The sequence below is a fragment of the Mytilus edulis genome, chromosome 4, assembly GCF_963676685.1.
Source record: "Mytilus edulis chromosome 4, xbMytEdul2.2, whole genome shotgun sequence".
Lineage (NCBI taxonomy): Eukaryota > Metazoa > Mollusca > Bivalvia > Mytilida > Mytilidae > Mytilus > Mytilus edulis.
Genome location: NC_092347.1, coordinates 2070082 through 2092726, shown reverse-complemented (window position 1 = coordinate 2092726; position 22645 = coordinate 2070082). Strand labels below are relative to the sequence as shown.

The window sequence follows — 22645 nt, the reverse complement described above, 5'->3', positions numbered from 1 at the left end:
GGGGCCCAAAGGGTCCAAAATTAAACTTTCATCAAAATTGAATAATTGGGGTTCTTTGATATGCCGAATCTAACTGTCATGACTGTGTATGTAGATTCTTAACTTTTGGTCCCGTTTTCAAATTGGTCTACATTAAGGTCCAAAGGGTCCAAAATTAAACTTAGTTTGATTTTGACAAAAAATGAATCAATTAGGTTATTTGATATGCTGAATCTAAAAATGTACTTAGATTCTTGATTATTGGCCCAGTTTTCAAGTTGGTCCAAATCAGGGTCCAAAATTAAACTTTGTTTGATTTCATCAAAAATTGAATAAATGGGGTTCTTTGATATACCAAATCTAACTGTGTATGTAGATTCTTCATTTTTGGTCCTGTTTTCAAATTGGTCTACACTAAAGTCCCAAGGGTCCAAAATTAAACTTAGTCTGATTTTAACAAAAATTGAATCAGTTAGGTTCTTTGATATGCTGAATCTAAAAATGTACTTAGATTTTTTATTATGGGCCCAGTTTTCAAGTTGGTTCAAATCAGGATCTAAAATTATTATATTAAGTATTGTGCAATAGCAAGTCTTTCCAATTGCACAGTATTGCGCAATGGCAAGAAATATCTAATTGCACAATATAGTGAAATAGCAAATTTTTTTTTAATTAGAGTTATCTTTCTTTGTCCAGAATAGTAAGCAAGAAATATCTAATTGCAAAATATTGTGCAATAGCAAGATTTTTTTTTAATTGGAGTTATCTTTCTTTGTCCAGAATCAACTTAAATCTTTGTTATATACAATATACAATGTATATTCACTTTTTACTACCAACTGATAAATTAAAATAATCTTTACCATTCAGTGATAACAAGCAGTTTTTTTTACATCTTAATATTTTATGATGTATTTAAATGAGTAGTTATTGTTGCAAACTCCATTAGAAATTTTAATTGAGATTAGTTTTGGAATAAGGGAAAGGGGGATGTGATTAAAAAAATTGGGTTCAATTTTTCTCATTTGAAATTTCATAAATAAAAAAGAAAATTTCTTCAAACATTTTTTTGAGAGGATTAATATTCAACAGCATAGTGAATTGCTCTAAGAGAAAACAAAAATTTTAAGTTCATTAGAACACATTCATTCTGTGTCAGAAACCTATGCTGTGTCAACTATTTAATCACAATCCAAATTTAGAGCTGAATCCAGCTTGAATGTTGTGTCCATACTTGCCCCAACCGTTCAGGGTTCAACCTCTGCGGTCGTATAAAGCTACGCCCTGCGGAGCATCTGGTTGATTATTGGCCCAGTTTTCAAGTTGGTCCAAATCCGGGTCCAAAATTAAACTTTGTTTGATTTCATCAAAAATTGAATAATTGGGGTTCTTTGATATGCCAAATCTAACTGTGTATGTAGATTCTTAATTTTTGGTCCCGTTTTCAAATTGGTCTACATTAAGGTCCAAAGGGTCCTAAATTAAACTAAGTTTGATTTTAACAAAAGTTGAATTCTTCGGCTTTTTTGATATGCTGAATCTAAACATGTACTTAGATTTTTGATTATGGGCCCAGTTTTCAAGTTGGTTCAAATCAGGATCCAAAATTATTATATTAAGTATTGTGCAATAGCAAGAAATTTCCAATTGCACAGTATTCAGCAATAGCAAGAAATCTTCAATTGCACAGTATTGTGCAATAGCAAAAAATTTCAATTACACAGTATTGCGCAATAGCAAGAAATCTTCAATTGCACAGTATTGTGCAATAGCAAGAAATTTTCAATTGGAGTTATCTTTCTTTGTCCAGAATAGTAGTTGAATCAACTTAAATCATTGTTTTATACAATATACAATGTATATTCACTTTTACTACCAACTGATAAATTAAAACAATCTTTACCATTCAGTGATAACAAGCACTTTATTTTACATTTTAATATTTTATGATGTATTTAAATGAGTAGTTATTGTTGCAAACTTCATTAGAAATTTGAATTGAGATCAGTTTTGGAAAAAGGGAAAGGGGATGTGAAAAAAATGGGGGGGGGGGGGGTTAAATTTTTCTCATTTCAGATTTCATAAATAAAAAGAAAGTTTCTTCAAAATTTTTTTTGAGAGGATTAATATTCAACAGCATAGTGAATTGCTCAAAGGCAAAAAAAATATTTTAAGTCTCATTAGACCACATTCATTCTGTGTCAGAAACCTATGCTGTTTCAACTATTTAATCACAATCCAAATTTAGAGCTGAATCCAGCTTGAATGTTGTGTTCATACTTGCCCCATCCTTCAAGGTTCAACCTCTGCAGTCGTATAAAGCTGCGCCCTGCGGAGCATCTGGTTATATCATTATTTTCAATAACATATAGTCAAATCGCTGAATTTACTGTACATCCGTTATAGAATAGAATAGAATAAAATATGTTTATTTCCCAAATTACAGGGCCCATTAAGGGCATAATACCAATCTTTATATAATAAGTTAATTTGAGTTGTCGCCCTTCTATTAACGAATCATGAGGGGGGAAAAACTGATGAAATAAGAAAAATCTTGTAGCAGTATTAAAATCGAAAGTCGTAATAATCATAAGACAAAGCACATGCATGATTTGATTTATTCAGATGTAACGTTAGAATACATGAATCTCATGTCTGTCTCAAAATTTGCAAACTTTTATGAAACATCTTGACCGATATTGTTTCTGCTATTTTACAACCCAAGATGATTGACTGTCAATCTGTCAAAATTTAAATTGCCGACCGTGCGAGGGCTGAATAGCCAGTCAAGGTAATAAAAAACTTACTCACGGCTGGTAATCTACACACGCAGAACATTTGGTTCTGCAATGAAAACCGTGAGAGGATTTTCCGGTTGTGCTTGAGTGGAGTAATTGTCACCGCTTCAAAAGGTATGTACATTTCTAAATCGCAATTTTCTTATTCGACTGATCAAAATATTGAAAATCGGAGAATGCTATGCTGTGGTGATTACTTTAACGAAGAGATACATGTATCATTTACTATTGTACGTGGAGTTGAACTCCTACAAAATCAGTTGCCGCACGAGAATTTGCCTAAAAAAGTGACATTTAGATTTTGAAATGTTTCTATTAACAGACCTACAAGTTCAAATTGACTTTTTATTCGGTCAATGGGTATGCATGTCGTTTTTGGCGGCGTGGACGCTGTCCGGTGTTGATAGACATCTTAATAAATCTAAAAACCTCATATTATCAAGTTGTCATGCGTGAGGGAATCGGTTCTGATTGAGGACATCGTGAATGCGTGAGGGGACTTGAAATCATATCTCTATATTCAAGCTATCAGTCGTTGAAAGTTGCCTCAATATGGTTAGATTGTTTATGAAAAAACAAGTTTGTGTGCATAAATAAAAATTATGAGATAGAATTTTGAAATAACAATAAATGACCATGTTTTCTTTTTATGAATAAAAGTCTAACCAATAAATTTCAAATATGTGTCCAAATTCGTGGATTTGGGCAAATAATCGATATAGTTTACTACCACAATTTGATATTAATTAATATTGTAATTATGGCACCCTCAACGGAGTTGGGGTGACGTATTGTTATTGTACGTTTCTTTTTTTCCTTATTTTTATTATTCTTCTTCAACACTTTTTGTCCACACAGTTTCTCGGAATTGTATGGACCAATGTTGATGGAACTATACCATAATGTGGACCAGCATATGAAGTTGTGCACCTGACTTTGGAATGGTCAAGATGGCTGCCGTTTCCATGGAAACTGCATAAATCCGAAAATATTCAAAGTGTTCCAAACTGGAAGAAACTCCACAGGAATGGTAACTGGCATGAGATTATTTGCAGTTTGACTTTGGAATTTCCAAAATGGCTGCCGTTACCATGGAAACAGCTCAAATATCAAAAATTCTAACTCTTTCATTATAACATCCAGCTGGATAAAACTTTATGAAAATGTGACCCAGTATGCCAAGATGTCAAAACAATATTTGGATAGTTCAAAATGGCTGCTGTTGTCATGGAAACTAGGGCCAAGTTTTGCATTGACCCTATGGAAAAATGCATAAAATCAGCATTTTCTCAGAGAATAGTGCAGCAAAGTAAATGAAACTGTATTGATATATAACATGACATGTGGCAATGAGATGTCTGCTTTTACAATTTTGGAATTATCTACTGTAACCATGGTTGCAGCACAAATGTTCAAAATTTCCAAAAAAAATAAAGTGCTGCAAACTGGATGAAACTTTACAGAAATAGTGGGTGACATGTGCGGAGTAGCATTTTGAAGTTGGAATTTCCAAAATGGCCGCCGTAACCATGGAAACAGCAAAATTGTCCAAAATTTCAAAATGCTCCAAACTTGATGAAATTTTACAAAAATGATGACTTGCATGTGTAGATGCACTCTTTGACTTTGGAATTTTCAAAATGGCCGCCGCTCGGCTGGCAATGGGGGGACAAGGGTGCCATCCGTTATTGCTAGCAATTACAAATCTAGTTTTCATTGTTATTGATAAATGTTATATCAGTATTGCAAATCTAATCCTGAATTCAGTCTATCCTATTTTTGGGATATTGTTTAAGAAATTCACATATTACGCCACTTTGGGCGTTTATGGTTTTGGCTAACTCGGCTGTGAATTTTTATGTGCTGGTTTAGGTAATTTTATGTATCCGTTTTTATTGTGTAGTTAGTCACCACTTCGATTTTATCATGTATATCTATTATATAGTCATTATATAAAACATCACTGGTTGCAAAATTATGAATTATTCGAAATAACAAGGATGTTCTTATTCCAGACAGAAACCCTAGCCGTATTAGACACAACTTTTTGGAACTTTTGGTCCTCAACGTACTTGTCTTGGCTTTCAAACTTTTTTCATCTGAGCGTCACTGGTAAGCCGTGTGTTGACGAAAGACGCGTCTGACATATAAGTGTTTTTTTAAACCTGGTACCTTTTGATAGCTATAACTGGAGTGTTTCTCTGTCCTATATGTTCTATCATTTATTTGTATTGTAGTCCTGTCATTTAATGTTGTCTTAAATGATATATTTACCATTGCCGTAGAAGCGGGAGGTTTGGCATGCCACAAAACCGGGTTCATCCCACCATTTTTTCTTAAAATGTCCTGTGCCAAGTCCGGAAAATGGCCATTGTTAAATTGTAATTCGTTTCTGTGTGTGTTAAAGTTTAAATTTATGTTGTTGTTGTGTCGTAGTTTTCCTCTTATATTTGATGTGTTTCCCTCAGTTTTAGTTTGTAGTCCGAATTTGTTTTTTCTCAATCAATTTATGAATTTCGACAACGGTTTACTACTGTTGCCTTTATTGGAGACATATTTGCAATTTATTGGTACTGTTTATTCATATACAGAAAACTTTGTGATGTATTGTTTAAATCAAAATATTCAACTGAATATCAAAATTTGTGTTTTAGCGATCCATTTTAAAAAAAAATACGCAATACAAGGGGAGTTAACTCTTTTCGTAAAAAATATATACTGGGCTGATATGAAATTTTTCAACTTTTATTTGTAGCTAGAAACAAATCGTTGACAAAATATTTCCTTTTATTGTTCCTAAAACCTATCTTCCCACAATGTATTTCAAAATTCTATCTCATTAATTTTGTAAATGCACGCAAATGTGTTTTTTCATAAACAATCTGACCACATTTAGGCAACTTTCAAATACTCATAATTTGGATATAATATTATGATTTCACGTCCCCTCACGCATTCACGATGTCCTCAATCAGAACCGATCCCCTCACGCATGTCATAATGCAAATATGAGGTTTTTAGATTTATTAAGATGTCGATCAACACTGGACAGCGTCCACGCCTTCCAAAACGACATCCATACCCATTGACCGAATAAAAAGTAAATTTGAACTTGTGGGTCTGTAATTAGAGCCATTTTAAAATCTAAATGTCACTTTTTTAGGCAAATTCTCGTGCGGCAACTGATTTTTTAGGAGTTTAACTCCACGTACAACAGTAAATGATACATGTATCTCTTCGTTAAAGTATTCACCACAGCATAGCATTCTCCGATTTTCAATATTTTGATCAGTCGAATAAGAAAATTGCGATTTAGAAATGTATATACCTTTCGAAGCGGTGACAATTGCTCCACTCAAGCACAACCGGAAAATCCTCTCACGGTTTTCATTGCAGAACCAAATGTTCTGCGTGTGTAGATTACCAGCCGTGAGTATGTAAACAAAAGTATGTCAAGTGAAGTATTGTTCTGTAAAATCAGGCTTTGGGATGTAAAGGAAATATACTACCAGTTGACCCTACACATTAAGCGCATACGAAGTTGTAGGGTAATAATCAATGGATATAGGATTACTCAGTAACATCTCCGTCATGTTATGCGGATCTCTATATTACAATCAATTTCATCTCAATTTACTCGGGAAAAATACATTTCCAATAGCTCTAATGTATATGAATAAGAATACAGACATCATCAATATTTTAAAGGGTTTTAGAGGGGTAACTTCACCGTTAAGGTTGGAACAGAGGAACCCTTTCCTTTTTTTCAAATTAGATCCGGAGTGATCTAAATGCATTCTGGGGTTTCAAAGAGGTGCAAATATGGATTTCACGGCATTTCGCGTTCTTCACTCAAGGATTGAATTTTGGAGATATTTCTGTTAAACCAATGCACTGAGAGCATCTCGATTTTCATCTGATTTACTCCGGAAAGATATGTTAATTAGTTTTCTATTTTTGCAGCGATCCATGTATGATAATGTATTTGAGAAAGGTTATTTGATCAATATTATTTTAACCGATAACCCCACCCACTGCCTTTCCAACTCCAATTCACAGCGGTATTGCATTGAATTTATTTGGCTGTCAAAACTAAAATCTGGGTTTTTCAGATCAAAACTTCCAATAAGATATAGACAGAAGACCTATAAATTTATACACACTATCCACTAGCATGCAACATATTAATAAATAACTAAAACATAATTTAACATGTTATTAATTTACAATAAGGTTTGAAGTACTTCTTTTATTCTAAGATTTGATAACATCGACAGAAAAAAATGATTTACATAAAGTGCGATCTTGCCATAACTGCTATTTCTAGAAGTATGACAAAACAGTTATAATACGGTTAGGAATCACATACGTAATGACTAAACGTTTCTATTCATCTAATATAATGATATGATTGTAATTATTGCAAATATTATCACTTTTCGATCATCAAACTTCCAAGGTAGATAGGTAGCATTGTTATGAAAATGTCATGTGATATGCACATACGCCAACTGTTTTGTTAACAACTTGAATGTTAAAGATGTATTTGACAGATTGAAATAAAACATTTAAGTAATAAAATTGAATGGGTGTTGATTGCAATGTTACAAGTGACAAGAACACGAAACTAAATATTGCTTTACCGTTGTCAGTACAATAATATGTATAGTTAGTCGTGGTTTACCATGGACCCAACTCAAAAGACAGCGCTGACGAAATGCAATCTTTATATAAAGAAAAATTTGACCAATATAGATCGTATTCTTGATATTCTATTAAAAGAGGGATGTTTGCTGTGGGACGAAAGAATACAGTTCAGTGGTGGCGAAAAATCTTCAGATGACAAATGCCAGACTCTTCTGGAAATATTGGTCAGACGAGGCGGGATATGCTATAAAACATTCATAGATTCACTGAAGTCAACTGGAAATGAACATATCGCGAAAGAAATTGAAGATGCTCTTTCCGTTCGTAAAGGTAACAACATACCGTAATACATGAATAAAATGACAAAAATATTAAGAAGAAAAAAATGATAAAAGTTTTACAGATAGCAAACTGATTCCTTATTCTTCATATTTCAGACGTAAAAACAAGACAACTAAATTAAATTAGGTCTGCTATCTTATTGCATCTATGTTTTAATATAAGCATCTGCATGATTCAAATATATCACCTGCATGGTTTAAATATTTCACCCTTTTTTTTTACAAAGCTGTTTTCTGATTTTAGTTGATTCAATAGCCTTAGCAAAATGGACATTGACTAAATATTTTATTTGATAGTGCTTTGTTGCAACTCTTTGATGGTAACATCATATCATATTCCAAATAAGCATTCCATTTTGAATAAATAGCCGCCATTATAAAGGTTTGGTATAAATTTACTTCAGGTGATGACAAGCTGATGTCTGAATCAGATACTGATGACGAAAAGGACAAAACAATAACGGATCTTAGAGTACGAATTGATGAGCTAACATCGGAACTCGAGGATAAAAACGTCAAGCTAAAGTTGCTCAGAGACCAGCAGCGCAGAGCCTTAGATGATCTTAGGAAACAGAGAGAGAAAAATACTGAAAAAGATTCGCAAATAAAAATTTTAGAAAGGAAAAATCATGACTTAGAAAAAGAAATAAATAAATTGAAAACCACTATTGAAAATATCCAGAAACAACTCAGGCGGGTCGAGGAAGAAAAGAAAAAGACTGCAAATGAACAGTTAAGGGCTATTCAAAATCTTGAAAGAAAGCAGGATGCCACTCAAAAAACATGCGATAAGTTATGTGAAAATTTCACCGCTTTTGCGAGAGATTTTTCAAAGAATTTCCCTATGCAAGCTGAAGTTAAAGTTCCAAACCAAAAAGCTCAAGCCATAAAAGAAGCACAAGACGAAGTTCAAAAACCGTCCCCACCAAAGAAGTTTAATAGCCGGCAGAGACGACGGGGATTATCTACCTGTAATTTTAGTGATGCTGCTGACTGGAGAAACGCAAGAACACCTCGATAATCTGAACTTAACTTCGTGTTTAAACTGACATCGTTTGGGTTTTTCTCTTTGATTTGCCGACTCATTTACTTTTATTCCGCATCACCTTGAATTCGTTCATTTGTGAAAGATTTGACGTAACAATTGCATGGATGAAACTAAATAGTGTTTCTTATTTGAGATGATCATGAACTATTATCTTGATATTCAATTTGATCTCGAGACGGTGATTTGTGGATTATTTATTGTATTTAAAAGATGAAATAAACAAAAAATATTGTTTTTGGTCCATTATTTAAGCAATGTACGAAAAACTAACAACAAAGAAAGCGCGCGTCATCAGACTAATAGATAAAATGCTAAGAAAGAGGAGATTAATAAGTTTCAGCAAAATTTTCTGCATTATCAAGCCTATTTTATAATTGAAAAAAGTAAAATAACAACAATACCAAACTTCTAAACAGAAATTCCCTAATTAAATGGCAAAATAAAAAGGTCAAGCACATCAAACAAATAGATAACAAATGTCATATCCCTAACTTAGTACAGACATTTTCTTATTTGGGAAATGATGAATTAAACCTTGTTTTATAGCTGGCTAAACCTTTCACTTGTATGACAGTTGCATTGAATTCCATTATATTGACAACGATGTGTGAACAAAACAAGCAGACATAAAAATGTCAAATAAATGGGAAACAGTGTTATAATCTTAATTACTAAAAAAAACCAAACAAATGTCATCAACAAAAACAAATAAAAAGAGATATTGACAAAGCAAATTAGCAAAACAGAAAGATAATAGTGGTGAAAATTTACCATAGCACAATAACACAATGACGGGATGCACAAGTACCGAGCCACGTCAAATGAATATTACCAAAAATTGACTAAACAATAAAAGTAATTTATTACAAAGACAAATAGAAGAATCATATAACACGTTATCAAGATAATTAACAACATCAGTATCCAGAGTCTGTACTCCAAGACCAACGTGTATTATTTGTCAAATTGATACGGTATATTTATCAAGATCTTGGTACCTTCCGATGAACTGTTTTAGAAAAAGTTATTAGACCAACGTGTATTATTTGTCAAATTGATACGGAATATTTATCAAGATCTTGGTACCTTCCGATGAACTGTTTTAGAAAAAGTTATTAGACCAACGTGTATTATTTGTCAAATTGATACGGAATATTTATCAAGATCTTGGTACCTTCCGATGAACTGTTTTAGAAAAACTTATTTGATTTACCGCTGGTTCATCAACTTTCTGCTCAGCCACTGGTAACGTTGAAAAAAGTCTGAGTAGCAGCTGCACGCTGTCGAACTAATTAAGATTCGTAGAAGGGAATAATATTTCATCAATATTATATGAACTACATTTTATATCTGAGTGAATATTGTGCTCTGTCGTAAAATTCATGTGAGTTTATATCCTTTAAGTTCACCTGGCCTTAAATGCCAGGGGAGCTTAATTAATGGCTTGGAATCCGCCTTCCGAAATTTTTCTTCTCTTAATTTCCTGTAATAGCCGAAAAACGGTATTGGGTTTTCTCATTGTTATAGCCATTGCTATTTATTTTGGATACTTTTAGTGTTTTTTTACGTGATCTCAAAAACTACAATAGATAGGGACGACTCCTTATGGAGTATCTATCCTTAATCCATGATTTTTTACCAAGTCTGTTTTTGGTTTATTGTCTCGAAAATGTATGATAGTAATGCCGAAACAGCAAAATAGAACTGTCATACTACAAGATCCACAAGCAAGCCAATATGATGAAAATTGTAAAGATTGGCTACAGTAACAGATTTCCAGCATCAATGATTATTTATTTGAAAATTGTCTTCTCTGAAAGACTGAATAAATTGAACTAATCTTGGCAGAATTGTTCATTATATGATTGACTTTCATGTTTGAAGTTTTGTGACTATACATTTAATAAAGGCAACAGTAGTATACCGCTATACTAAATTCATAAATCGATTAGGAAAAAATAAATCCGGTTTGTTGCAACATTGCCGCCGCCGTTTAACATTGAACCCGACATATATTTTATAACATGTATTTTTAATAAGCTTTGAATTTTATCATACATTTAACAGGAATACCAATCACCTAGCCGTATAATTATTTTCCTAAATAAAGGCAACAGTAGTATACCGCTGTTCAAAACTCATAAATCCAGGGACAAAAAACAAAATCGGGGTAACAAACTAACCTCAACCAAAATGGTATACTGTAAAACATGGTATGGTACGATAGTATGGTATATGTTATGGTATTGTGGTATGGTATGAATACCATCATACCATGGTATGCATGAATGGTACCATGGTATGGTTTGATGGTATGGTAAAAATTACTATACCATGATACAAATTACTATACCATGGTACAAATAATTATAGCATGGTATAACTTGGTGGTATGAAGCATGGTATGGTTTTTCGAAGTAGGAAATAAGTAAATAAACCTATTCTGAAACAGGATTTTATTAATTTTCTGTTTTCTTTTCTTTCTTTTTTGACCTATTCCAAAAACAAACTGGTTTTTTTTTCAAAAAGAAACAGGAACAAGAGTATTTGTTGGAAAACAATGTAAACAAAATATTTATTGGTTCAATTTTTCCAAGAAATTAAGTTTTTATCTTGGGATTGACCAGGGTTTTAGCTGGTCTAAAAGTTACCACTCCTGTTAACTTTGGGATTAGCTATAAATAGGAGACATAAATGAACTACATTGGTTAGAGGTATAGGGCGAGGTTTGAGATCTCACAAAACATGTACCAAGTCCGGAACTTCTGCTTTAGTCTTGTTTTTTTTTTTTTTAATTTTGGTTCATTTATATGTTTCGGAGTTTATTGTGACATTCATTTTAAATAAGCTGGTACACATTTTCCCCAGAAAACGGCCATTTAACTTCTATCCCCCTCTTTTTTTAAGTTTAATGATTGCTCCCTTAGGAGCCAGCTTCAGCCCGCCTCCCGATGCATGATTTTTTCGCTGTCTAAAAGACTAACTTTTTTGGCCTAAGGCTTTTTCTACTCTTTGGTCGGGTTGTTGTTTCTTTGACACATTCCTCATTTCCATTCTCAATTTTATCACGGATTTACTATACTCAAAGACAGTTACATATATGCTGTTTATATTACTCCTTTGAGGATGCACCGTAAAGAAAGAAATGTGATTGGTGTGAATATTTAAAATTCTTGTAAATAACAGTTAAGTTCAGTTCACCTAGTCAAATTATGTCCAAAAACAGTGAATCACATTTTCATAAAAACAGTTAATAACATTGCAAATTTTAACAGAACAGATAACAAACAGCCAGTGTGTTGAAACAGTTAACAGTTTAATTTTATCTCAAATAACAGTTAACAACCCCTTGAAAAAGGCAAAAACAGGTTAACCGTGTGACAAAAAGGTATTGTCCCTTTCCCTCTTATAGGTCATACTGTTGATCTTTTTTTCTTATACTTATAGTACAAAATCAATCTACATATAAAAAGGATACTACATCATTCATTAATATAATTGAGAAATTAGAACCTAAGGCAAATAGCCTTTTGGTTTCGTATAATATAACACATATGTTTACTATAATCTTCCTCAAACGTGCTGTTAAACGAGCCTATGACCGTTTTAAAAAATGAAGCTCCGCAGTCAATGTGTTAATACATTTGTTGAGAATCATTTTAGAAAACAATGCATTTGAATTCGAGGAAAAATTTATAGACAATAGACAATACTTTATTCATAAACCTCAGACACATAGGTGTACAAGAGAACATCATATATACACGTATACACATGTTTATACTCAATACATTCACACTAAACATAATAATGCTACATACATGGTAAAATATAGCAAAATGTCAATTTACAAACTACCATAACATTCAACTCAAAACAGACTAACATAAATCACAACTATCGTGTAAGAATTTTTAAAAATATTGCTAAGTTTTTGTAAAGTTCTACATGACAAAATGTTAAAAGCTTTTTCAATTTGTACTCCGTTGGAATTGCAGTATAATATTGTGGTATATATTTATTTCTAAGCAGTTTTATTTCTTGTTTTTGACATTTAAAAAGATAATGAGATTCATCTCCTATTACATTTCCACAGAGATGACAAATTCGTGCATTTTTTGGAATTCCGGACCATCTTCCCGTTTCTACAGGAATTTTTAAATTTGAACATCTGAGTTTTGCCATATAAATCCTGTCACACAGCTTCAACTTTACCAAATAGGTTTCCAAACGAAATTCCTCTTTATAAAATGAATAAACAAATAATAGTTGCGGCAATTGCGTGCCATACCATCATACCATAACACATACCATACCATCGTACCATACCATGTTTTACAGTATGCCAACCAAAAGTGTTTATCAAATGTTATTGAAGCGGAGTAACAAAGACGTAGGCATCAAAATCTCCTTCACAGGTTTTAAAGCTCTGAACATGAAAAAATAAATGGAGAAGTAGAGAAAAGTAAACGAAACTATCATTTGTATATCTCTTAATTAACAGTGAGAATCTTTACATGGCGTAAAATGCTATAAATTAATTTTAAAGAAAGGATTAAAAAGCATTTGCATGGAACAGAATTACTTCAAACAACTCAATGAGCGCAAACAGATATCACCAGAAAATTTTCTCTAGTCCAACATTTATCAGATATAAAGGAGTTTCCAAGGCGTGTTTAAGGTCAAAGATTTTGGTAACATCTACTTTGACTCGTTGAACTATAAATCTAAAAATAATATGTTATCTCTTTTAATGTGTGAAATATTACTGACTGAATTATTGTTAAAAAGGTGAGTATTTGTACAGAAATCACATGAATAAGTGAAAAAGTTCGTAAATTTGTCTTAAAAACCATCACATCTGCAATTTCAAATACATAGATATGTCTTGTTGTTGATACAAAACTTTCCTATCTTTGCTATGAAATACTCGTATATTAAAGTAGTTGGAAGTAAAATACGTAAACATCGACACTTTTCACGACCCAAAACGGAATGAAGTTACGCTTATTTCGACGTTTGTGGTATTTTTTACACCAAGAACACTATCATTATTCCACATCATTTAAAAGGAAATTTATATACAACCAAATTTAAATTTATCGAAATCTTTGCATAGCCCATTTACTGTTATTTGACCTAAAACTTTATTAACTATTACCAATCAAAACCATTTCTTTAGAACTTTTAGAAATACAAAGAATGCAAAGGATTGGATTGTTTACAGAAGGAATGTATTACCTAAGCTGCATTTTGGCAAACATTTTCAAATTTCGGGTCATAATGGTCTTTAACTTCGTACTTGATTTGGACTTTTTTTTAAAGCGTCATGCATGCACTGTTGAATCTGTTGATGCAGAAACGCGCGTCAAACATACAGATGTTTAAGGTGGCTCGGGACTATTCGACTGCGCATAATTTCACGCATGAATTACAAAAGTATTTGTCGTAATTTTTTTTCATATTTTGATTGATTAGAAATATTAAATCATTGTAGTTATGTGACTAATAGAATATTTTCGTTATTATCGGTATTTTTTTAAGGGTCAAAATGACATTTCACCCATTTTTACCATTTTCCCGCCAAAATTTGTGTTGTAAGGCAAATTATTTTTTTTTCCTTATCGGTGACCTATGTTTTTTATTGGCTCATTCTTTGAAGCTGTATTCCAGCTTTTCATATTACAGATTTGGAACAATTTTCATAGAACGTTTTTTTGATATTCCGAAAAAAATATGTCAACACCTCTATTTCCCCTACCATTTCATTGAAAAATGGCCCCTTTTACATACCTGTTTAAAAGTAAAATTTTGAGCTTAAATGGTCCGTGACCCCCTATTTTTTTTCGACCAATTTGATTCATTTTCTTTAAAGAATAAAATAACCAAAAATACGGCACTTCTGATAGAAACTTCGAATACGCCCGAGCCACCTTAAGCCTGCGGTATTTTTTTTTTTTATTTATATACTGGTAGTGATTTTTTTTGTATAAGAAAAACAACGAATATGGGATATCTATCAATGACACAAAATAAGTACATGAACAACAAAAAACACACAAAAAGCAAAAAGATTTTATTGCTGTTCTTCATTGCGAGTCACAATGAGGTCTTAAACATTGAGCTTAAAAAAAACTCTCAATTTACTACAAGTTTAAGACGGCCTCTAGCACCGGCTTGAGCAAAAATAATTTGGACAGAATTTGTAAGACCTAACCTGATCGGGCACGGTCAAAAAAGAAAATACATGAACGTAGTACATTGTAGTTTCTACGCACATAATTCTTTATGTATTTTAACTATTCCGTAATGTACCGAAACTTTACATTAAAACTTCGTTTCTTCTCGAATGACTTGCAGATGACATGATCTTTTATAATAAAGATTTAAATACCTAATTGAGATAAAAGAAGCTATTACTTCATTATGACTAATCTATGAAATATTAAATGTGTGGTTCATTAAGATATTAACAGCGCTTGGTGCCTACGCTTCTAAACAATGGAATCGAACTATAAAATAGCACTTTCAAAATGCAATCTTTTTATAAAGAAAAATATCACAAACATTGGTGAAGTGATGGACAATTTACTTAAAGATGACAGTCTGACTTGGGACGAAAGGAGTAAAATTGGGTTAGAAAAAGACAGCGATGAGCAGTGTCAAATTCTCCTAGAAATATTGATAAGAAGAGGTGGGAACAACTATAATAATTTTTTGGATGCTTTGTCTCTTTCAGGAAACAACCATATTGTAGATGAAATTGAAATGGCCGCCAAAAAAAATGGTAAGAAGGCTGTTTTTATATGATATACCATGTACTTCTTTACGTAAAATACTCAGATGTCTCTTTTTAGTAGAATCTGTTGAATACGATTTGGACGTTTAAAGTTGACGAAAATATAACTTTTATATACTTCTGGATATCAATTGACTTATTTTCTTTTGAAAATAGAAACCGAGTGAAATGACTAATACCGTTTGATAAAAACTCATGCCCCTGTTTTATCATTCTTGATAGCTCTTAATTTAAACATTTTTTTCTGTAAGTTTTTTGGGAAAATAACTCTGGTTGAAAATAGAAGGTAAAAACTTCACTTAACAGAAAATATTTTGGAACAAAGGAGATGAAATGATTCCAACAATGACAGTTACGAGGTGAAATATTATGTTATAGATAAATTAAAATCATTATATCAATTAATTTCATTTTTACAGCCAACAGTGGTAGAAAGTTCCCATCAGCAGAAAATCTCTTTGAAGATAGGAAGAAATGCATGGATGACGCAAAATTGCGAGTTATTGAATTAGAAGAAAAGTTAAATAATAAAAAGGAGAAGCTGTCTACAGTGCATGACCAGCAAATTAGGGCACTCGAAGATTTAAAGAAGTTGAAAGACAAGGCCAACAATCAAGGAGGAGAAATACGAATACTGGAAATGAAAAATCAAGACCTGGAAAGGGAAATCAGTAGACTTAAGCAAACAATTGACTATTTACAAAAACAAATTACTCTCAAAGATGCCGCGTTAAAAAGAGTAGCGGATGAAAAAAGAAAACTGGAAGCTGAACATACAAGAGCTATTCAAAATTTAGAAAGAAAACAGGATCAAACACAGAAAACGTGTGAAAAATTATCGGAAAATGTTGTCGCTCTAACAAAAGCAGTCGTCTCATTACATGCCGACATAAAAACAAATCAACAAAAGGAACAGCCAAGACAGTATCAAATAGATATTACAAACGAGACACCGAGAATTCAACAGCCAAGACGAGATAAACAAAATCTTGTCAATAAAAGCCTCAGAACATTGCCGCATAAAGTGTCAACCTGTAATTTTGGCGAAGGAGCGTGGAAAAACAAAAAGTCGAACCGGTAATATATTTTGAAATAAAAAAAAAACACAAATTCATTAAATGCATGTTCTTGTATATTCGTTAGCTTTGACTATTTTCGAGATTGTGGATGGAAAGATAATCGGACGAAAAACTGTTTTTGATTGATCGTTTGCTGTGAAGGAATATATTTTGTTTGGACATCATTATTTATTATTAAAACAAATGAAATAAATTTTATTGGATTTTCCAAAACCTATAATACAATCAAATATGCGCCATCTATACGTTGTCATAATTTATTCTTATGTTTAAGATTTAATCATCTGCTCATTGTTTCAAATTGTCAAATCATTAATGGTTAATCCCCTGTCAACTTTGTAGATACAACGATGATTGCATATTAAGCGGCATATTATATTGAACGCTTCATGCATTTCTTAAAAATGGTTTTTCACAAGGTCAAGCTTCTCTCATACTATTTATGACGTTCTTGCTCTGAATCTTGCTCTGGAATTTTACTATTTAATAAAAAAATATAGTATATGCCAAAATAAATAAGAAGATGTGGTATGAGTGCTAATGAGACAATGAGACGAGAGTTCTGAACAATGGAAACCGTATTTCGGACTTCCATACTCCCTTGTAAGAGTTTAGGACAATAGTGTGTTGTAGAGGTTAAGGGCATACGATACAGTTTTGAACCTGTATTTACAAGTTGATGAAAATTTGCATATAGGCTATTTTTTACCACATTAAATCAAATATGTAATAAAAAATATACCTTCATGTGCTACTTTTTGAGTAAAATGAGTTCGAAATTTTGTATATTTGCTCAAAATTCAGATTTGTGTCCGTATTTTCTTTTTCGAAAGAAAGACATAACTTTTTTGTTTTAAAAGATAAACACAAAATGGTTTTTGTTAAATAATCGGTAATTTCTGTATTTTATAAGTATCATTAAAACTTATACAATTTTTTATTCCGAAATAACTCTATATTTATCAAACGTTCATGAATAGAGGAAAAACGTCATTTTTTGCTGCATGTTTATCAAAATTAGAAAAAATGCGCTATTTACAGTTTTATAAAATTTGGGTCACATAATCTCCTTGCAAAATGAAACAAATTGCTGTTTTAAAAAATAGGGGTCCATGCACTCGTTTTCAAATTAAATCAGTTTGAATGATAAAAATCAGTCGAAAAATGCATCTTTTCCCGATTTGTCAGAGTTTGACGTCGCGAAAATAACATTTTACGTTAGCAACGTCATTACCTTCCCTGTAACTGTATCGTATGCCTTAAACACCTCAGGTATTATATATGCTCACCAAGTTCAGGTTTTCGCTAGACTTTCGCTTAGAGTTTTTTTTTTTACAGTGGAAAATATCAGATGAGTATATAGTAATGGTACACTGAGAGGTCTCTAAACACAGTAGATCTAAATGGAACTTTTGTTAGTGGAAGCCAAATAAATTATGTAAATTAGCATTTCGTCTTTATATCAGAGAGGACGCAAATACCAAAGTGACATTCAAACTCATAAGTTAAAAATAAACTGACAACGCGAACCCCCCAATAACAACTGTGATCTTACATGCTCCGGAATGATAAACGGACCCTAATATAAGATTAATATTCTTCCGTGGCGCAGGATCAGAACAGTCGGAAGAAGAAATTGAATACGAAGAAGGTAATACTATTTATTTTTAAACCACCTTTAAATAAACTCATTATATATACCAGAATTGAAATTTTGTATTTTCACCAGAAGCGCGTTTCGTCTACAAAAGACTCATCAGTGACGCTCTAATTTATATAAAAACGGATTTCCAGGGTCGTTCATTTACACATTTCAACTCCTTCTCCATCTCAGAAAATAAAATGGTCGTCCCTGCACTAGAAAAATCATATTTTCACCAAAGCAAATAGTTAAGAAATATCCATTGCCTACAAAAGTACTTTTTCGTTTGAAATATACTTGTATTTTATCATTAGACTTTTAAAACTAGCTATTGAAGAGACTATTTATGAGAAAAATTGATATGACTAATTATTTTACAGAGTCCACAATAGTTATCAAAGGTACCAGGCTTATAATTTAATTCGCCAGACGCGCGTTTTGTCTTTTGACTTTAATTCACTTATCACTTGTACGAAATTTATAGTATGGATTTTTCTATAAAAAGTCTATGTCTATATGCCTTTATTATGTTCTTTTGTTATATATATGACGTGGCTCTGATCTTATAGATCCTGTCATTTTGTTATTGTAAGATGGCCAATTTGTGTATTCTTGTCTTTGATTTTTGCTAATATGCTTGGTCTATATGCTATTTTGTGCTTCTTTGTTACATATTTGCTTGTTTTTCAGTGATTAAGATTATAAACACAATGTTGACTGCTGTATATTTGACATTTTTACCTATTTTGTCTGTTCAGTATTTTTGTGATTTTACTTTTGGATATACACTAGAGAATTTTTAATCAATGACCACACAAATAAACCTTATTTCCAAAATATAAAAATAGTTCTGTATCATTTATTTGAGCATGTGAGTGGATTATGGCAAAGGAAATGCACAACACCTTTTGCTGTTTACGTTTACATTCAGAAGTGATACAGGCCCGTTTCCATATACATGAAAGAAATCCCTGAACATGAGTTTTTGAAAGCTTTAAACTGCTAAAGTAGCTAAAGATGGAGTTTTTCGAAACTGTTGCTGTTAATAAAGATGTGTCTTCAACAGCTTCAATTTTATTTCTCGACAAATATGCTATTAAAACTATAACAGCTGTTCCAATGTAGTACCCACATTCTCTAGACTAAATAATTACACCTCTAAGTTATTTCCAGGATCATATGGGACACGATCACACAGAGGAATTGGTATAACGACATAATCTCATGTAGCAAGTCCGGGCTATTTCCGTTTTTTTTCCCGTTTTATTGATTAAATGTGCGGCTTGGATCTGTTGACAAGACAGCGTATTATTTCTGGAACGTTTAATTTGTGTGTCAACGTCAGTACCATCCTGATTGTCACTCCGGTCAATTTCTATTATACTCTCAGAATTGTCACAGGAGCGAATTTCTATCCTAGCTACTATCAGAATTTTCACTAGGCCAAATTTAATTATTATAGAATTAAACGCCTTTTTAAAGGAATTTATTGGTGTATAAATAAAGGCAACAGTAGTATACCGATGTTCAAACTCAAAATCGACCAATTTTTTTTATTTACTCACAAAACAAATACGAAATATATTTGTGAGTAACTTGGTCCAGTTTATACACCAATAAATTCCTTATGATATTTCAAAATTGGAGATAGGGAATATGTTTTTCCACACTCGTTACCTCTATCACACGTAAATTGTCGACTCCTAGGAGTCGATATTAGAATTGAACGATGGACAATCAGTGCGTGAATTTTTCTTGCTACCTGATTGTATATTTATGCCATTGAATAGACATTGCGCATGAATATATTTGTTGGTTAACGCAAACATGTGTACTCAATGAAATTTGCTATCTGATAAAAAGTAAACCGCAAAAACTCTTATTATCATTCAAACGAAGGCTTTTGTATATCATTTTATTTACCAATTAACGTACAGTGAAAATAAATTTTGAGAACGTTAATATCGTTGTCATTTTGTTTACATTGGTTACGAAAAGAAGTTCGGTCAACGTCGTGTAACGACAAATAACCAGCGTTAAGATCAACAACCGGAAGTCCTCTCGACCAATCATATCAACGTATTCCCTTATATACAAATCATATTAGAATTATTCTATCAGCGTTGCCATTGAGCCTAATTTCTATTGTACTATCAAAATTAACTGGCATTAATGTATCAATTACATTTCCTGTCCTCCATCTGGGAATTTTTTAATTTGGAAAATAAGAATTATTGTGTGGTCATTGAATGAATATTCTACAGTGTTTATTAATGTATTTTATAACAAAATCTATACTTTAAATTATTGTACAAGTTATAAGAAAATTTTAGTCAAATTTTGACGAGCGCTTTTTGTACTAATTACAATTTTCACAAAGTCAAAATACAAATTATAATCTGTGTAAAATGATAACTTGTACGCAACCTTAACTTAATCGGCTTTGATTTTTCTGCTCTATGGATCGAAAGATAGCATAACAGAATTTTTAGTGTTTCTATATAGTTATCAAAGGTACCAGGATTATAGTTTTGTACGCCAGACGCGCGTTTCGTCTACATAAGACTCATCAGTGACGCTCATATCAAAATATTTCTAAAGCCAAACAAGTACAAAGTTGAAGAGCATTGAGGATCCCAAATTCCAAAAAGTGGTGCCAAATACGGCTAAGGTAATCTATGCCTGGGATAAGAAAATCCTTAGTTTTTCGTAAAATTCAAAGTTTTGTAAACAGGACATTTATCAAAATGACCACATTCTTGATATTCAATTGATTGTAGTTATGAAGGAAGATTTTTCAGTAAATCATTTTTTAATTTTATAACCAGAAAAAGATAAGATCATTTTGATTGGAATTTCTTAAATGTAGACTCTACTATACAATCAAATGTCATCTATATATATGTAGTCCTTTGATATTTTAGTTTTAAACATCCCGTCATTGTTTTAGATCGCATATCATTAAAAGGTTAATCCCTTGATAAGCTTTATATGAAATATATACATAACAAATAGCAAATAATAATGAACGTGTCGTGCAGTTTATATAGTTTATGAATTTAATCATTACTGCTGTGTAATGGGTTACAACCTTGAGAAATTTAACGAATCAGTATTTTTGAGTTGGTAAGAATGATAGATAGTAGTATCCTTTTACAGTGGCAACATAGATCATTCTAGAATTTTAATTAATATGATTTTACGATTAATGGAAGGTTATGAGGTGATTTGTGTCAATAAGACAAGTAAATCAAAGACATAAATACAAAAAGCTCAACATACACTTCAACTAAAGACAGTTTTTATACATTCTACAACAGTCTGGAAGAAGAAAAAAAACAGTCGATATAAGAAAACATCTTTATACATGTATATTCAAATGACACAAATACACTATCGTATTCCCACAAATCAATTAATCTAGAGAGTTAGCTAAACGAACCACACTTAAACCCGGTATGAACTCTGATGTTTCGAGAGGACCCGAATGTCCTGCTCCGCTCCTGTCACCGGAATGTTCTATATAACTTGTCTTTATTGACAAATGTAAATATAATTAAAATAATCAAACCTATTCATCCCTTTAAGTTAAATTTTTAAAACACAAACTTTTTAGCATCCATCAAATATCAATTAAATAGACGTCTTCTTCGTCTCATGGATTATCATCAAACCAAGTCTGGTAAATATTGTGAACTTGATATGGCAAAAGAAACTATTTTTGACATTTTTACCTATAATGTTTGTTTGTTTTGTTCACACATTGTTGTCAATATGATGTAATTGAATGCGACTGACATACTAGTGTGGGGTTTAACTAGCTATAAAACCAGGTTTAATCCACCATTTTCTGCATAAGAAAATGTCTGTATCAAGTCAGGAATATGACAGTTGTTATCCATTCGTTTGATGTGTTTGAGTTTTTGATTTTGCCATTTGTTTAGGGACTTTTAAAAGTTTTTAAAATTTTCCTCGGAGTTCAGTATTTTTGGTGATTTTACTTTTAACCAAAGAATCCAGGCTTATTATTTCGACCTCAGTTACGCACGAATAAATAAACTAGAGTTAAAGCTTCTGTGACCTTGACCTTACACTTTGGTTCTCAAATCTAAGTTAGTTGTTTCTCTTTCCTTAAAACCGAATTTTGAGATCCAGTCGCCCTTACAGCATTCGTCATATCATACATCGGAGATTAAGTTGATCTCCTATTACCGATATTTGCCCAAAATGCGGTAAACGTAGGTGGAGTTCGACATGATAATTTAAGGGTCATCTGTTAATTTTAACTCTTGTGATATATTTTTCTGGGATT

The 22645-nt window shown here is 32.1% G+C and overlaps 2 protein-coding genes across 2 annotated transcripts; both read left to right on the top strand.

Annotated features, from left to right (window-relative positions):
• The first annotated feature begins 7290 nt into the window (after positions 1 to 7290).
• LOC139518704 (myosin heavy chain, clone 203-like) lies at positions 7291 to 9047 on the top strand. The gene is made up of 2 exons (XM_071310174.1): positions 7291 to 7754; positions 8170 to 9047. The coding sequence occupies exons 1-2, from the start codon at positions 7463 to 7465 to the stop codon at positions 8784 to 8786; spliced, it is 909 nt and encodes a 302-aa protein (XP_071166275.1). The 5' UTR covers positions 7291 to 7462; the 3' UTR covers positions 8787 to 9047.
• Positions 9048 to 15250: 6203 nt separating this feature from the next.
• Positions 15251 to 16884, top strand: LOC139518733 (coiled-coil domain-containing protein 30-like). Its single transcript, XM_071310228.1, has 2 exons — positions 15251 to 15600; positions 16032 to 16884. The coding sequence occupies exons 1-2, from the start codon at positions 15315 to 15317 to the stop codon at positions 16691 to 16693; spliced, it is 948 nt and encodes a 315-aa protein (XP_071166329.1). The 5' UTR covers positions 15251 to 15314; the 3' UTR covers positions 16694 to 16884.
• The last annotated feature ends 5761 nt before the right edge of the window (positions 16885 to 22645 follow it).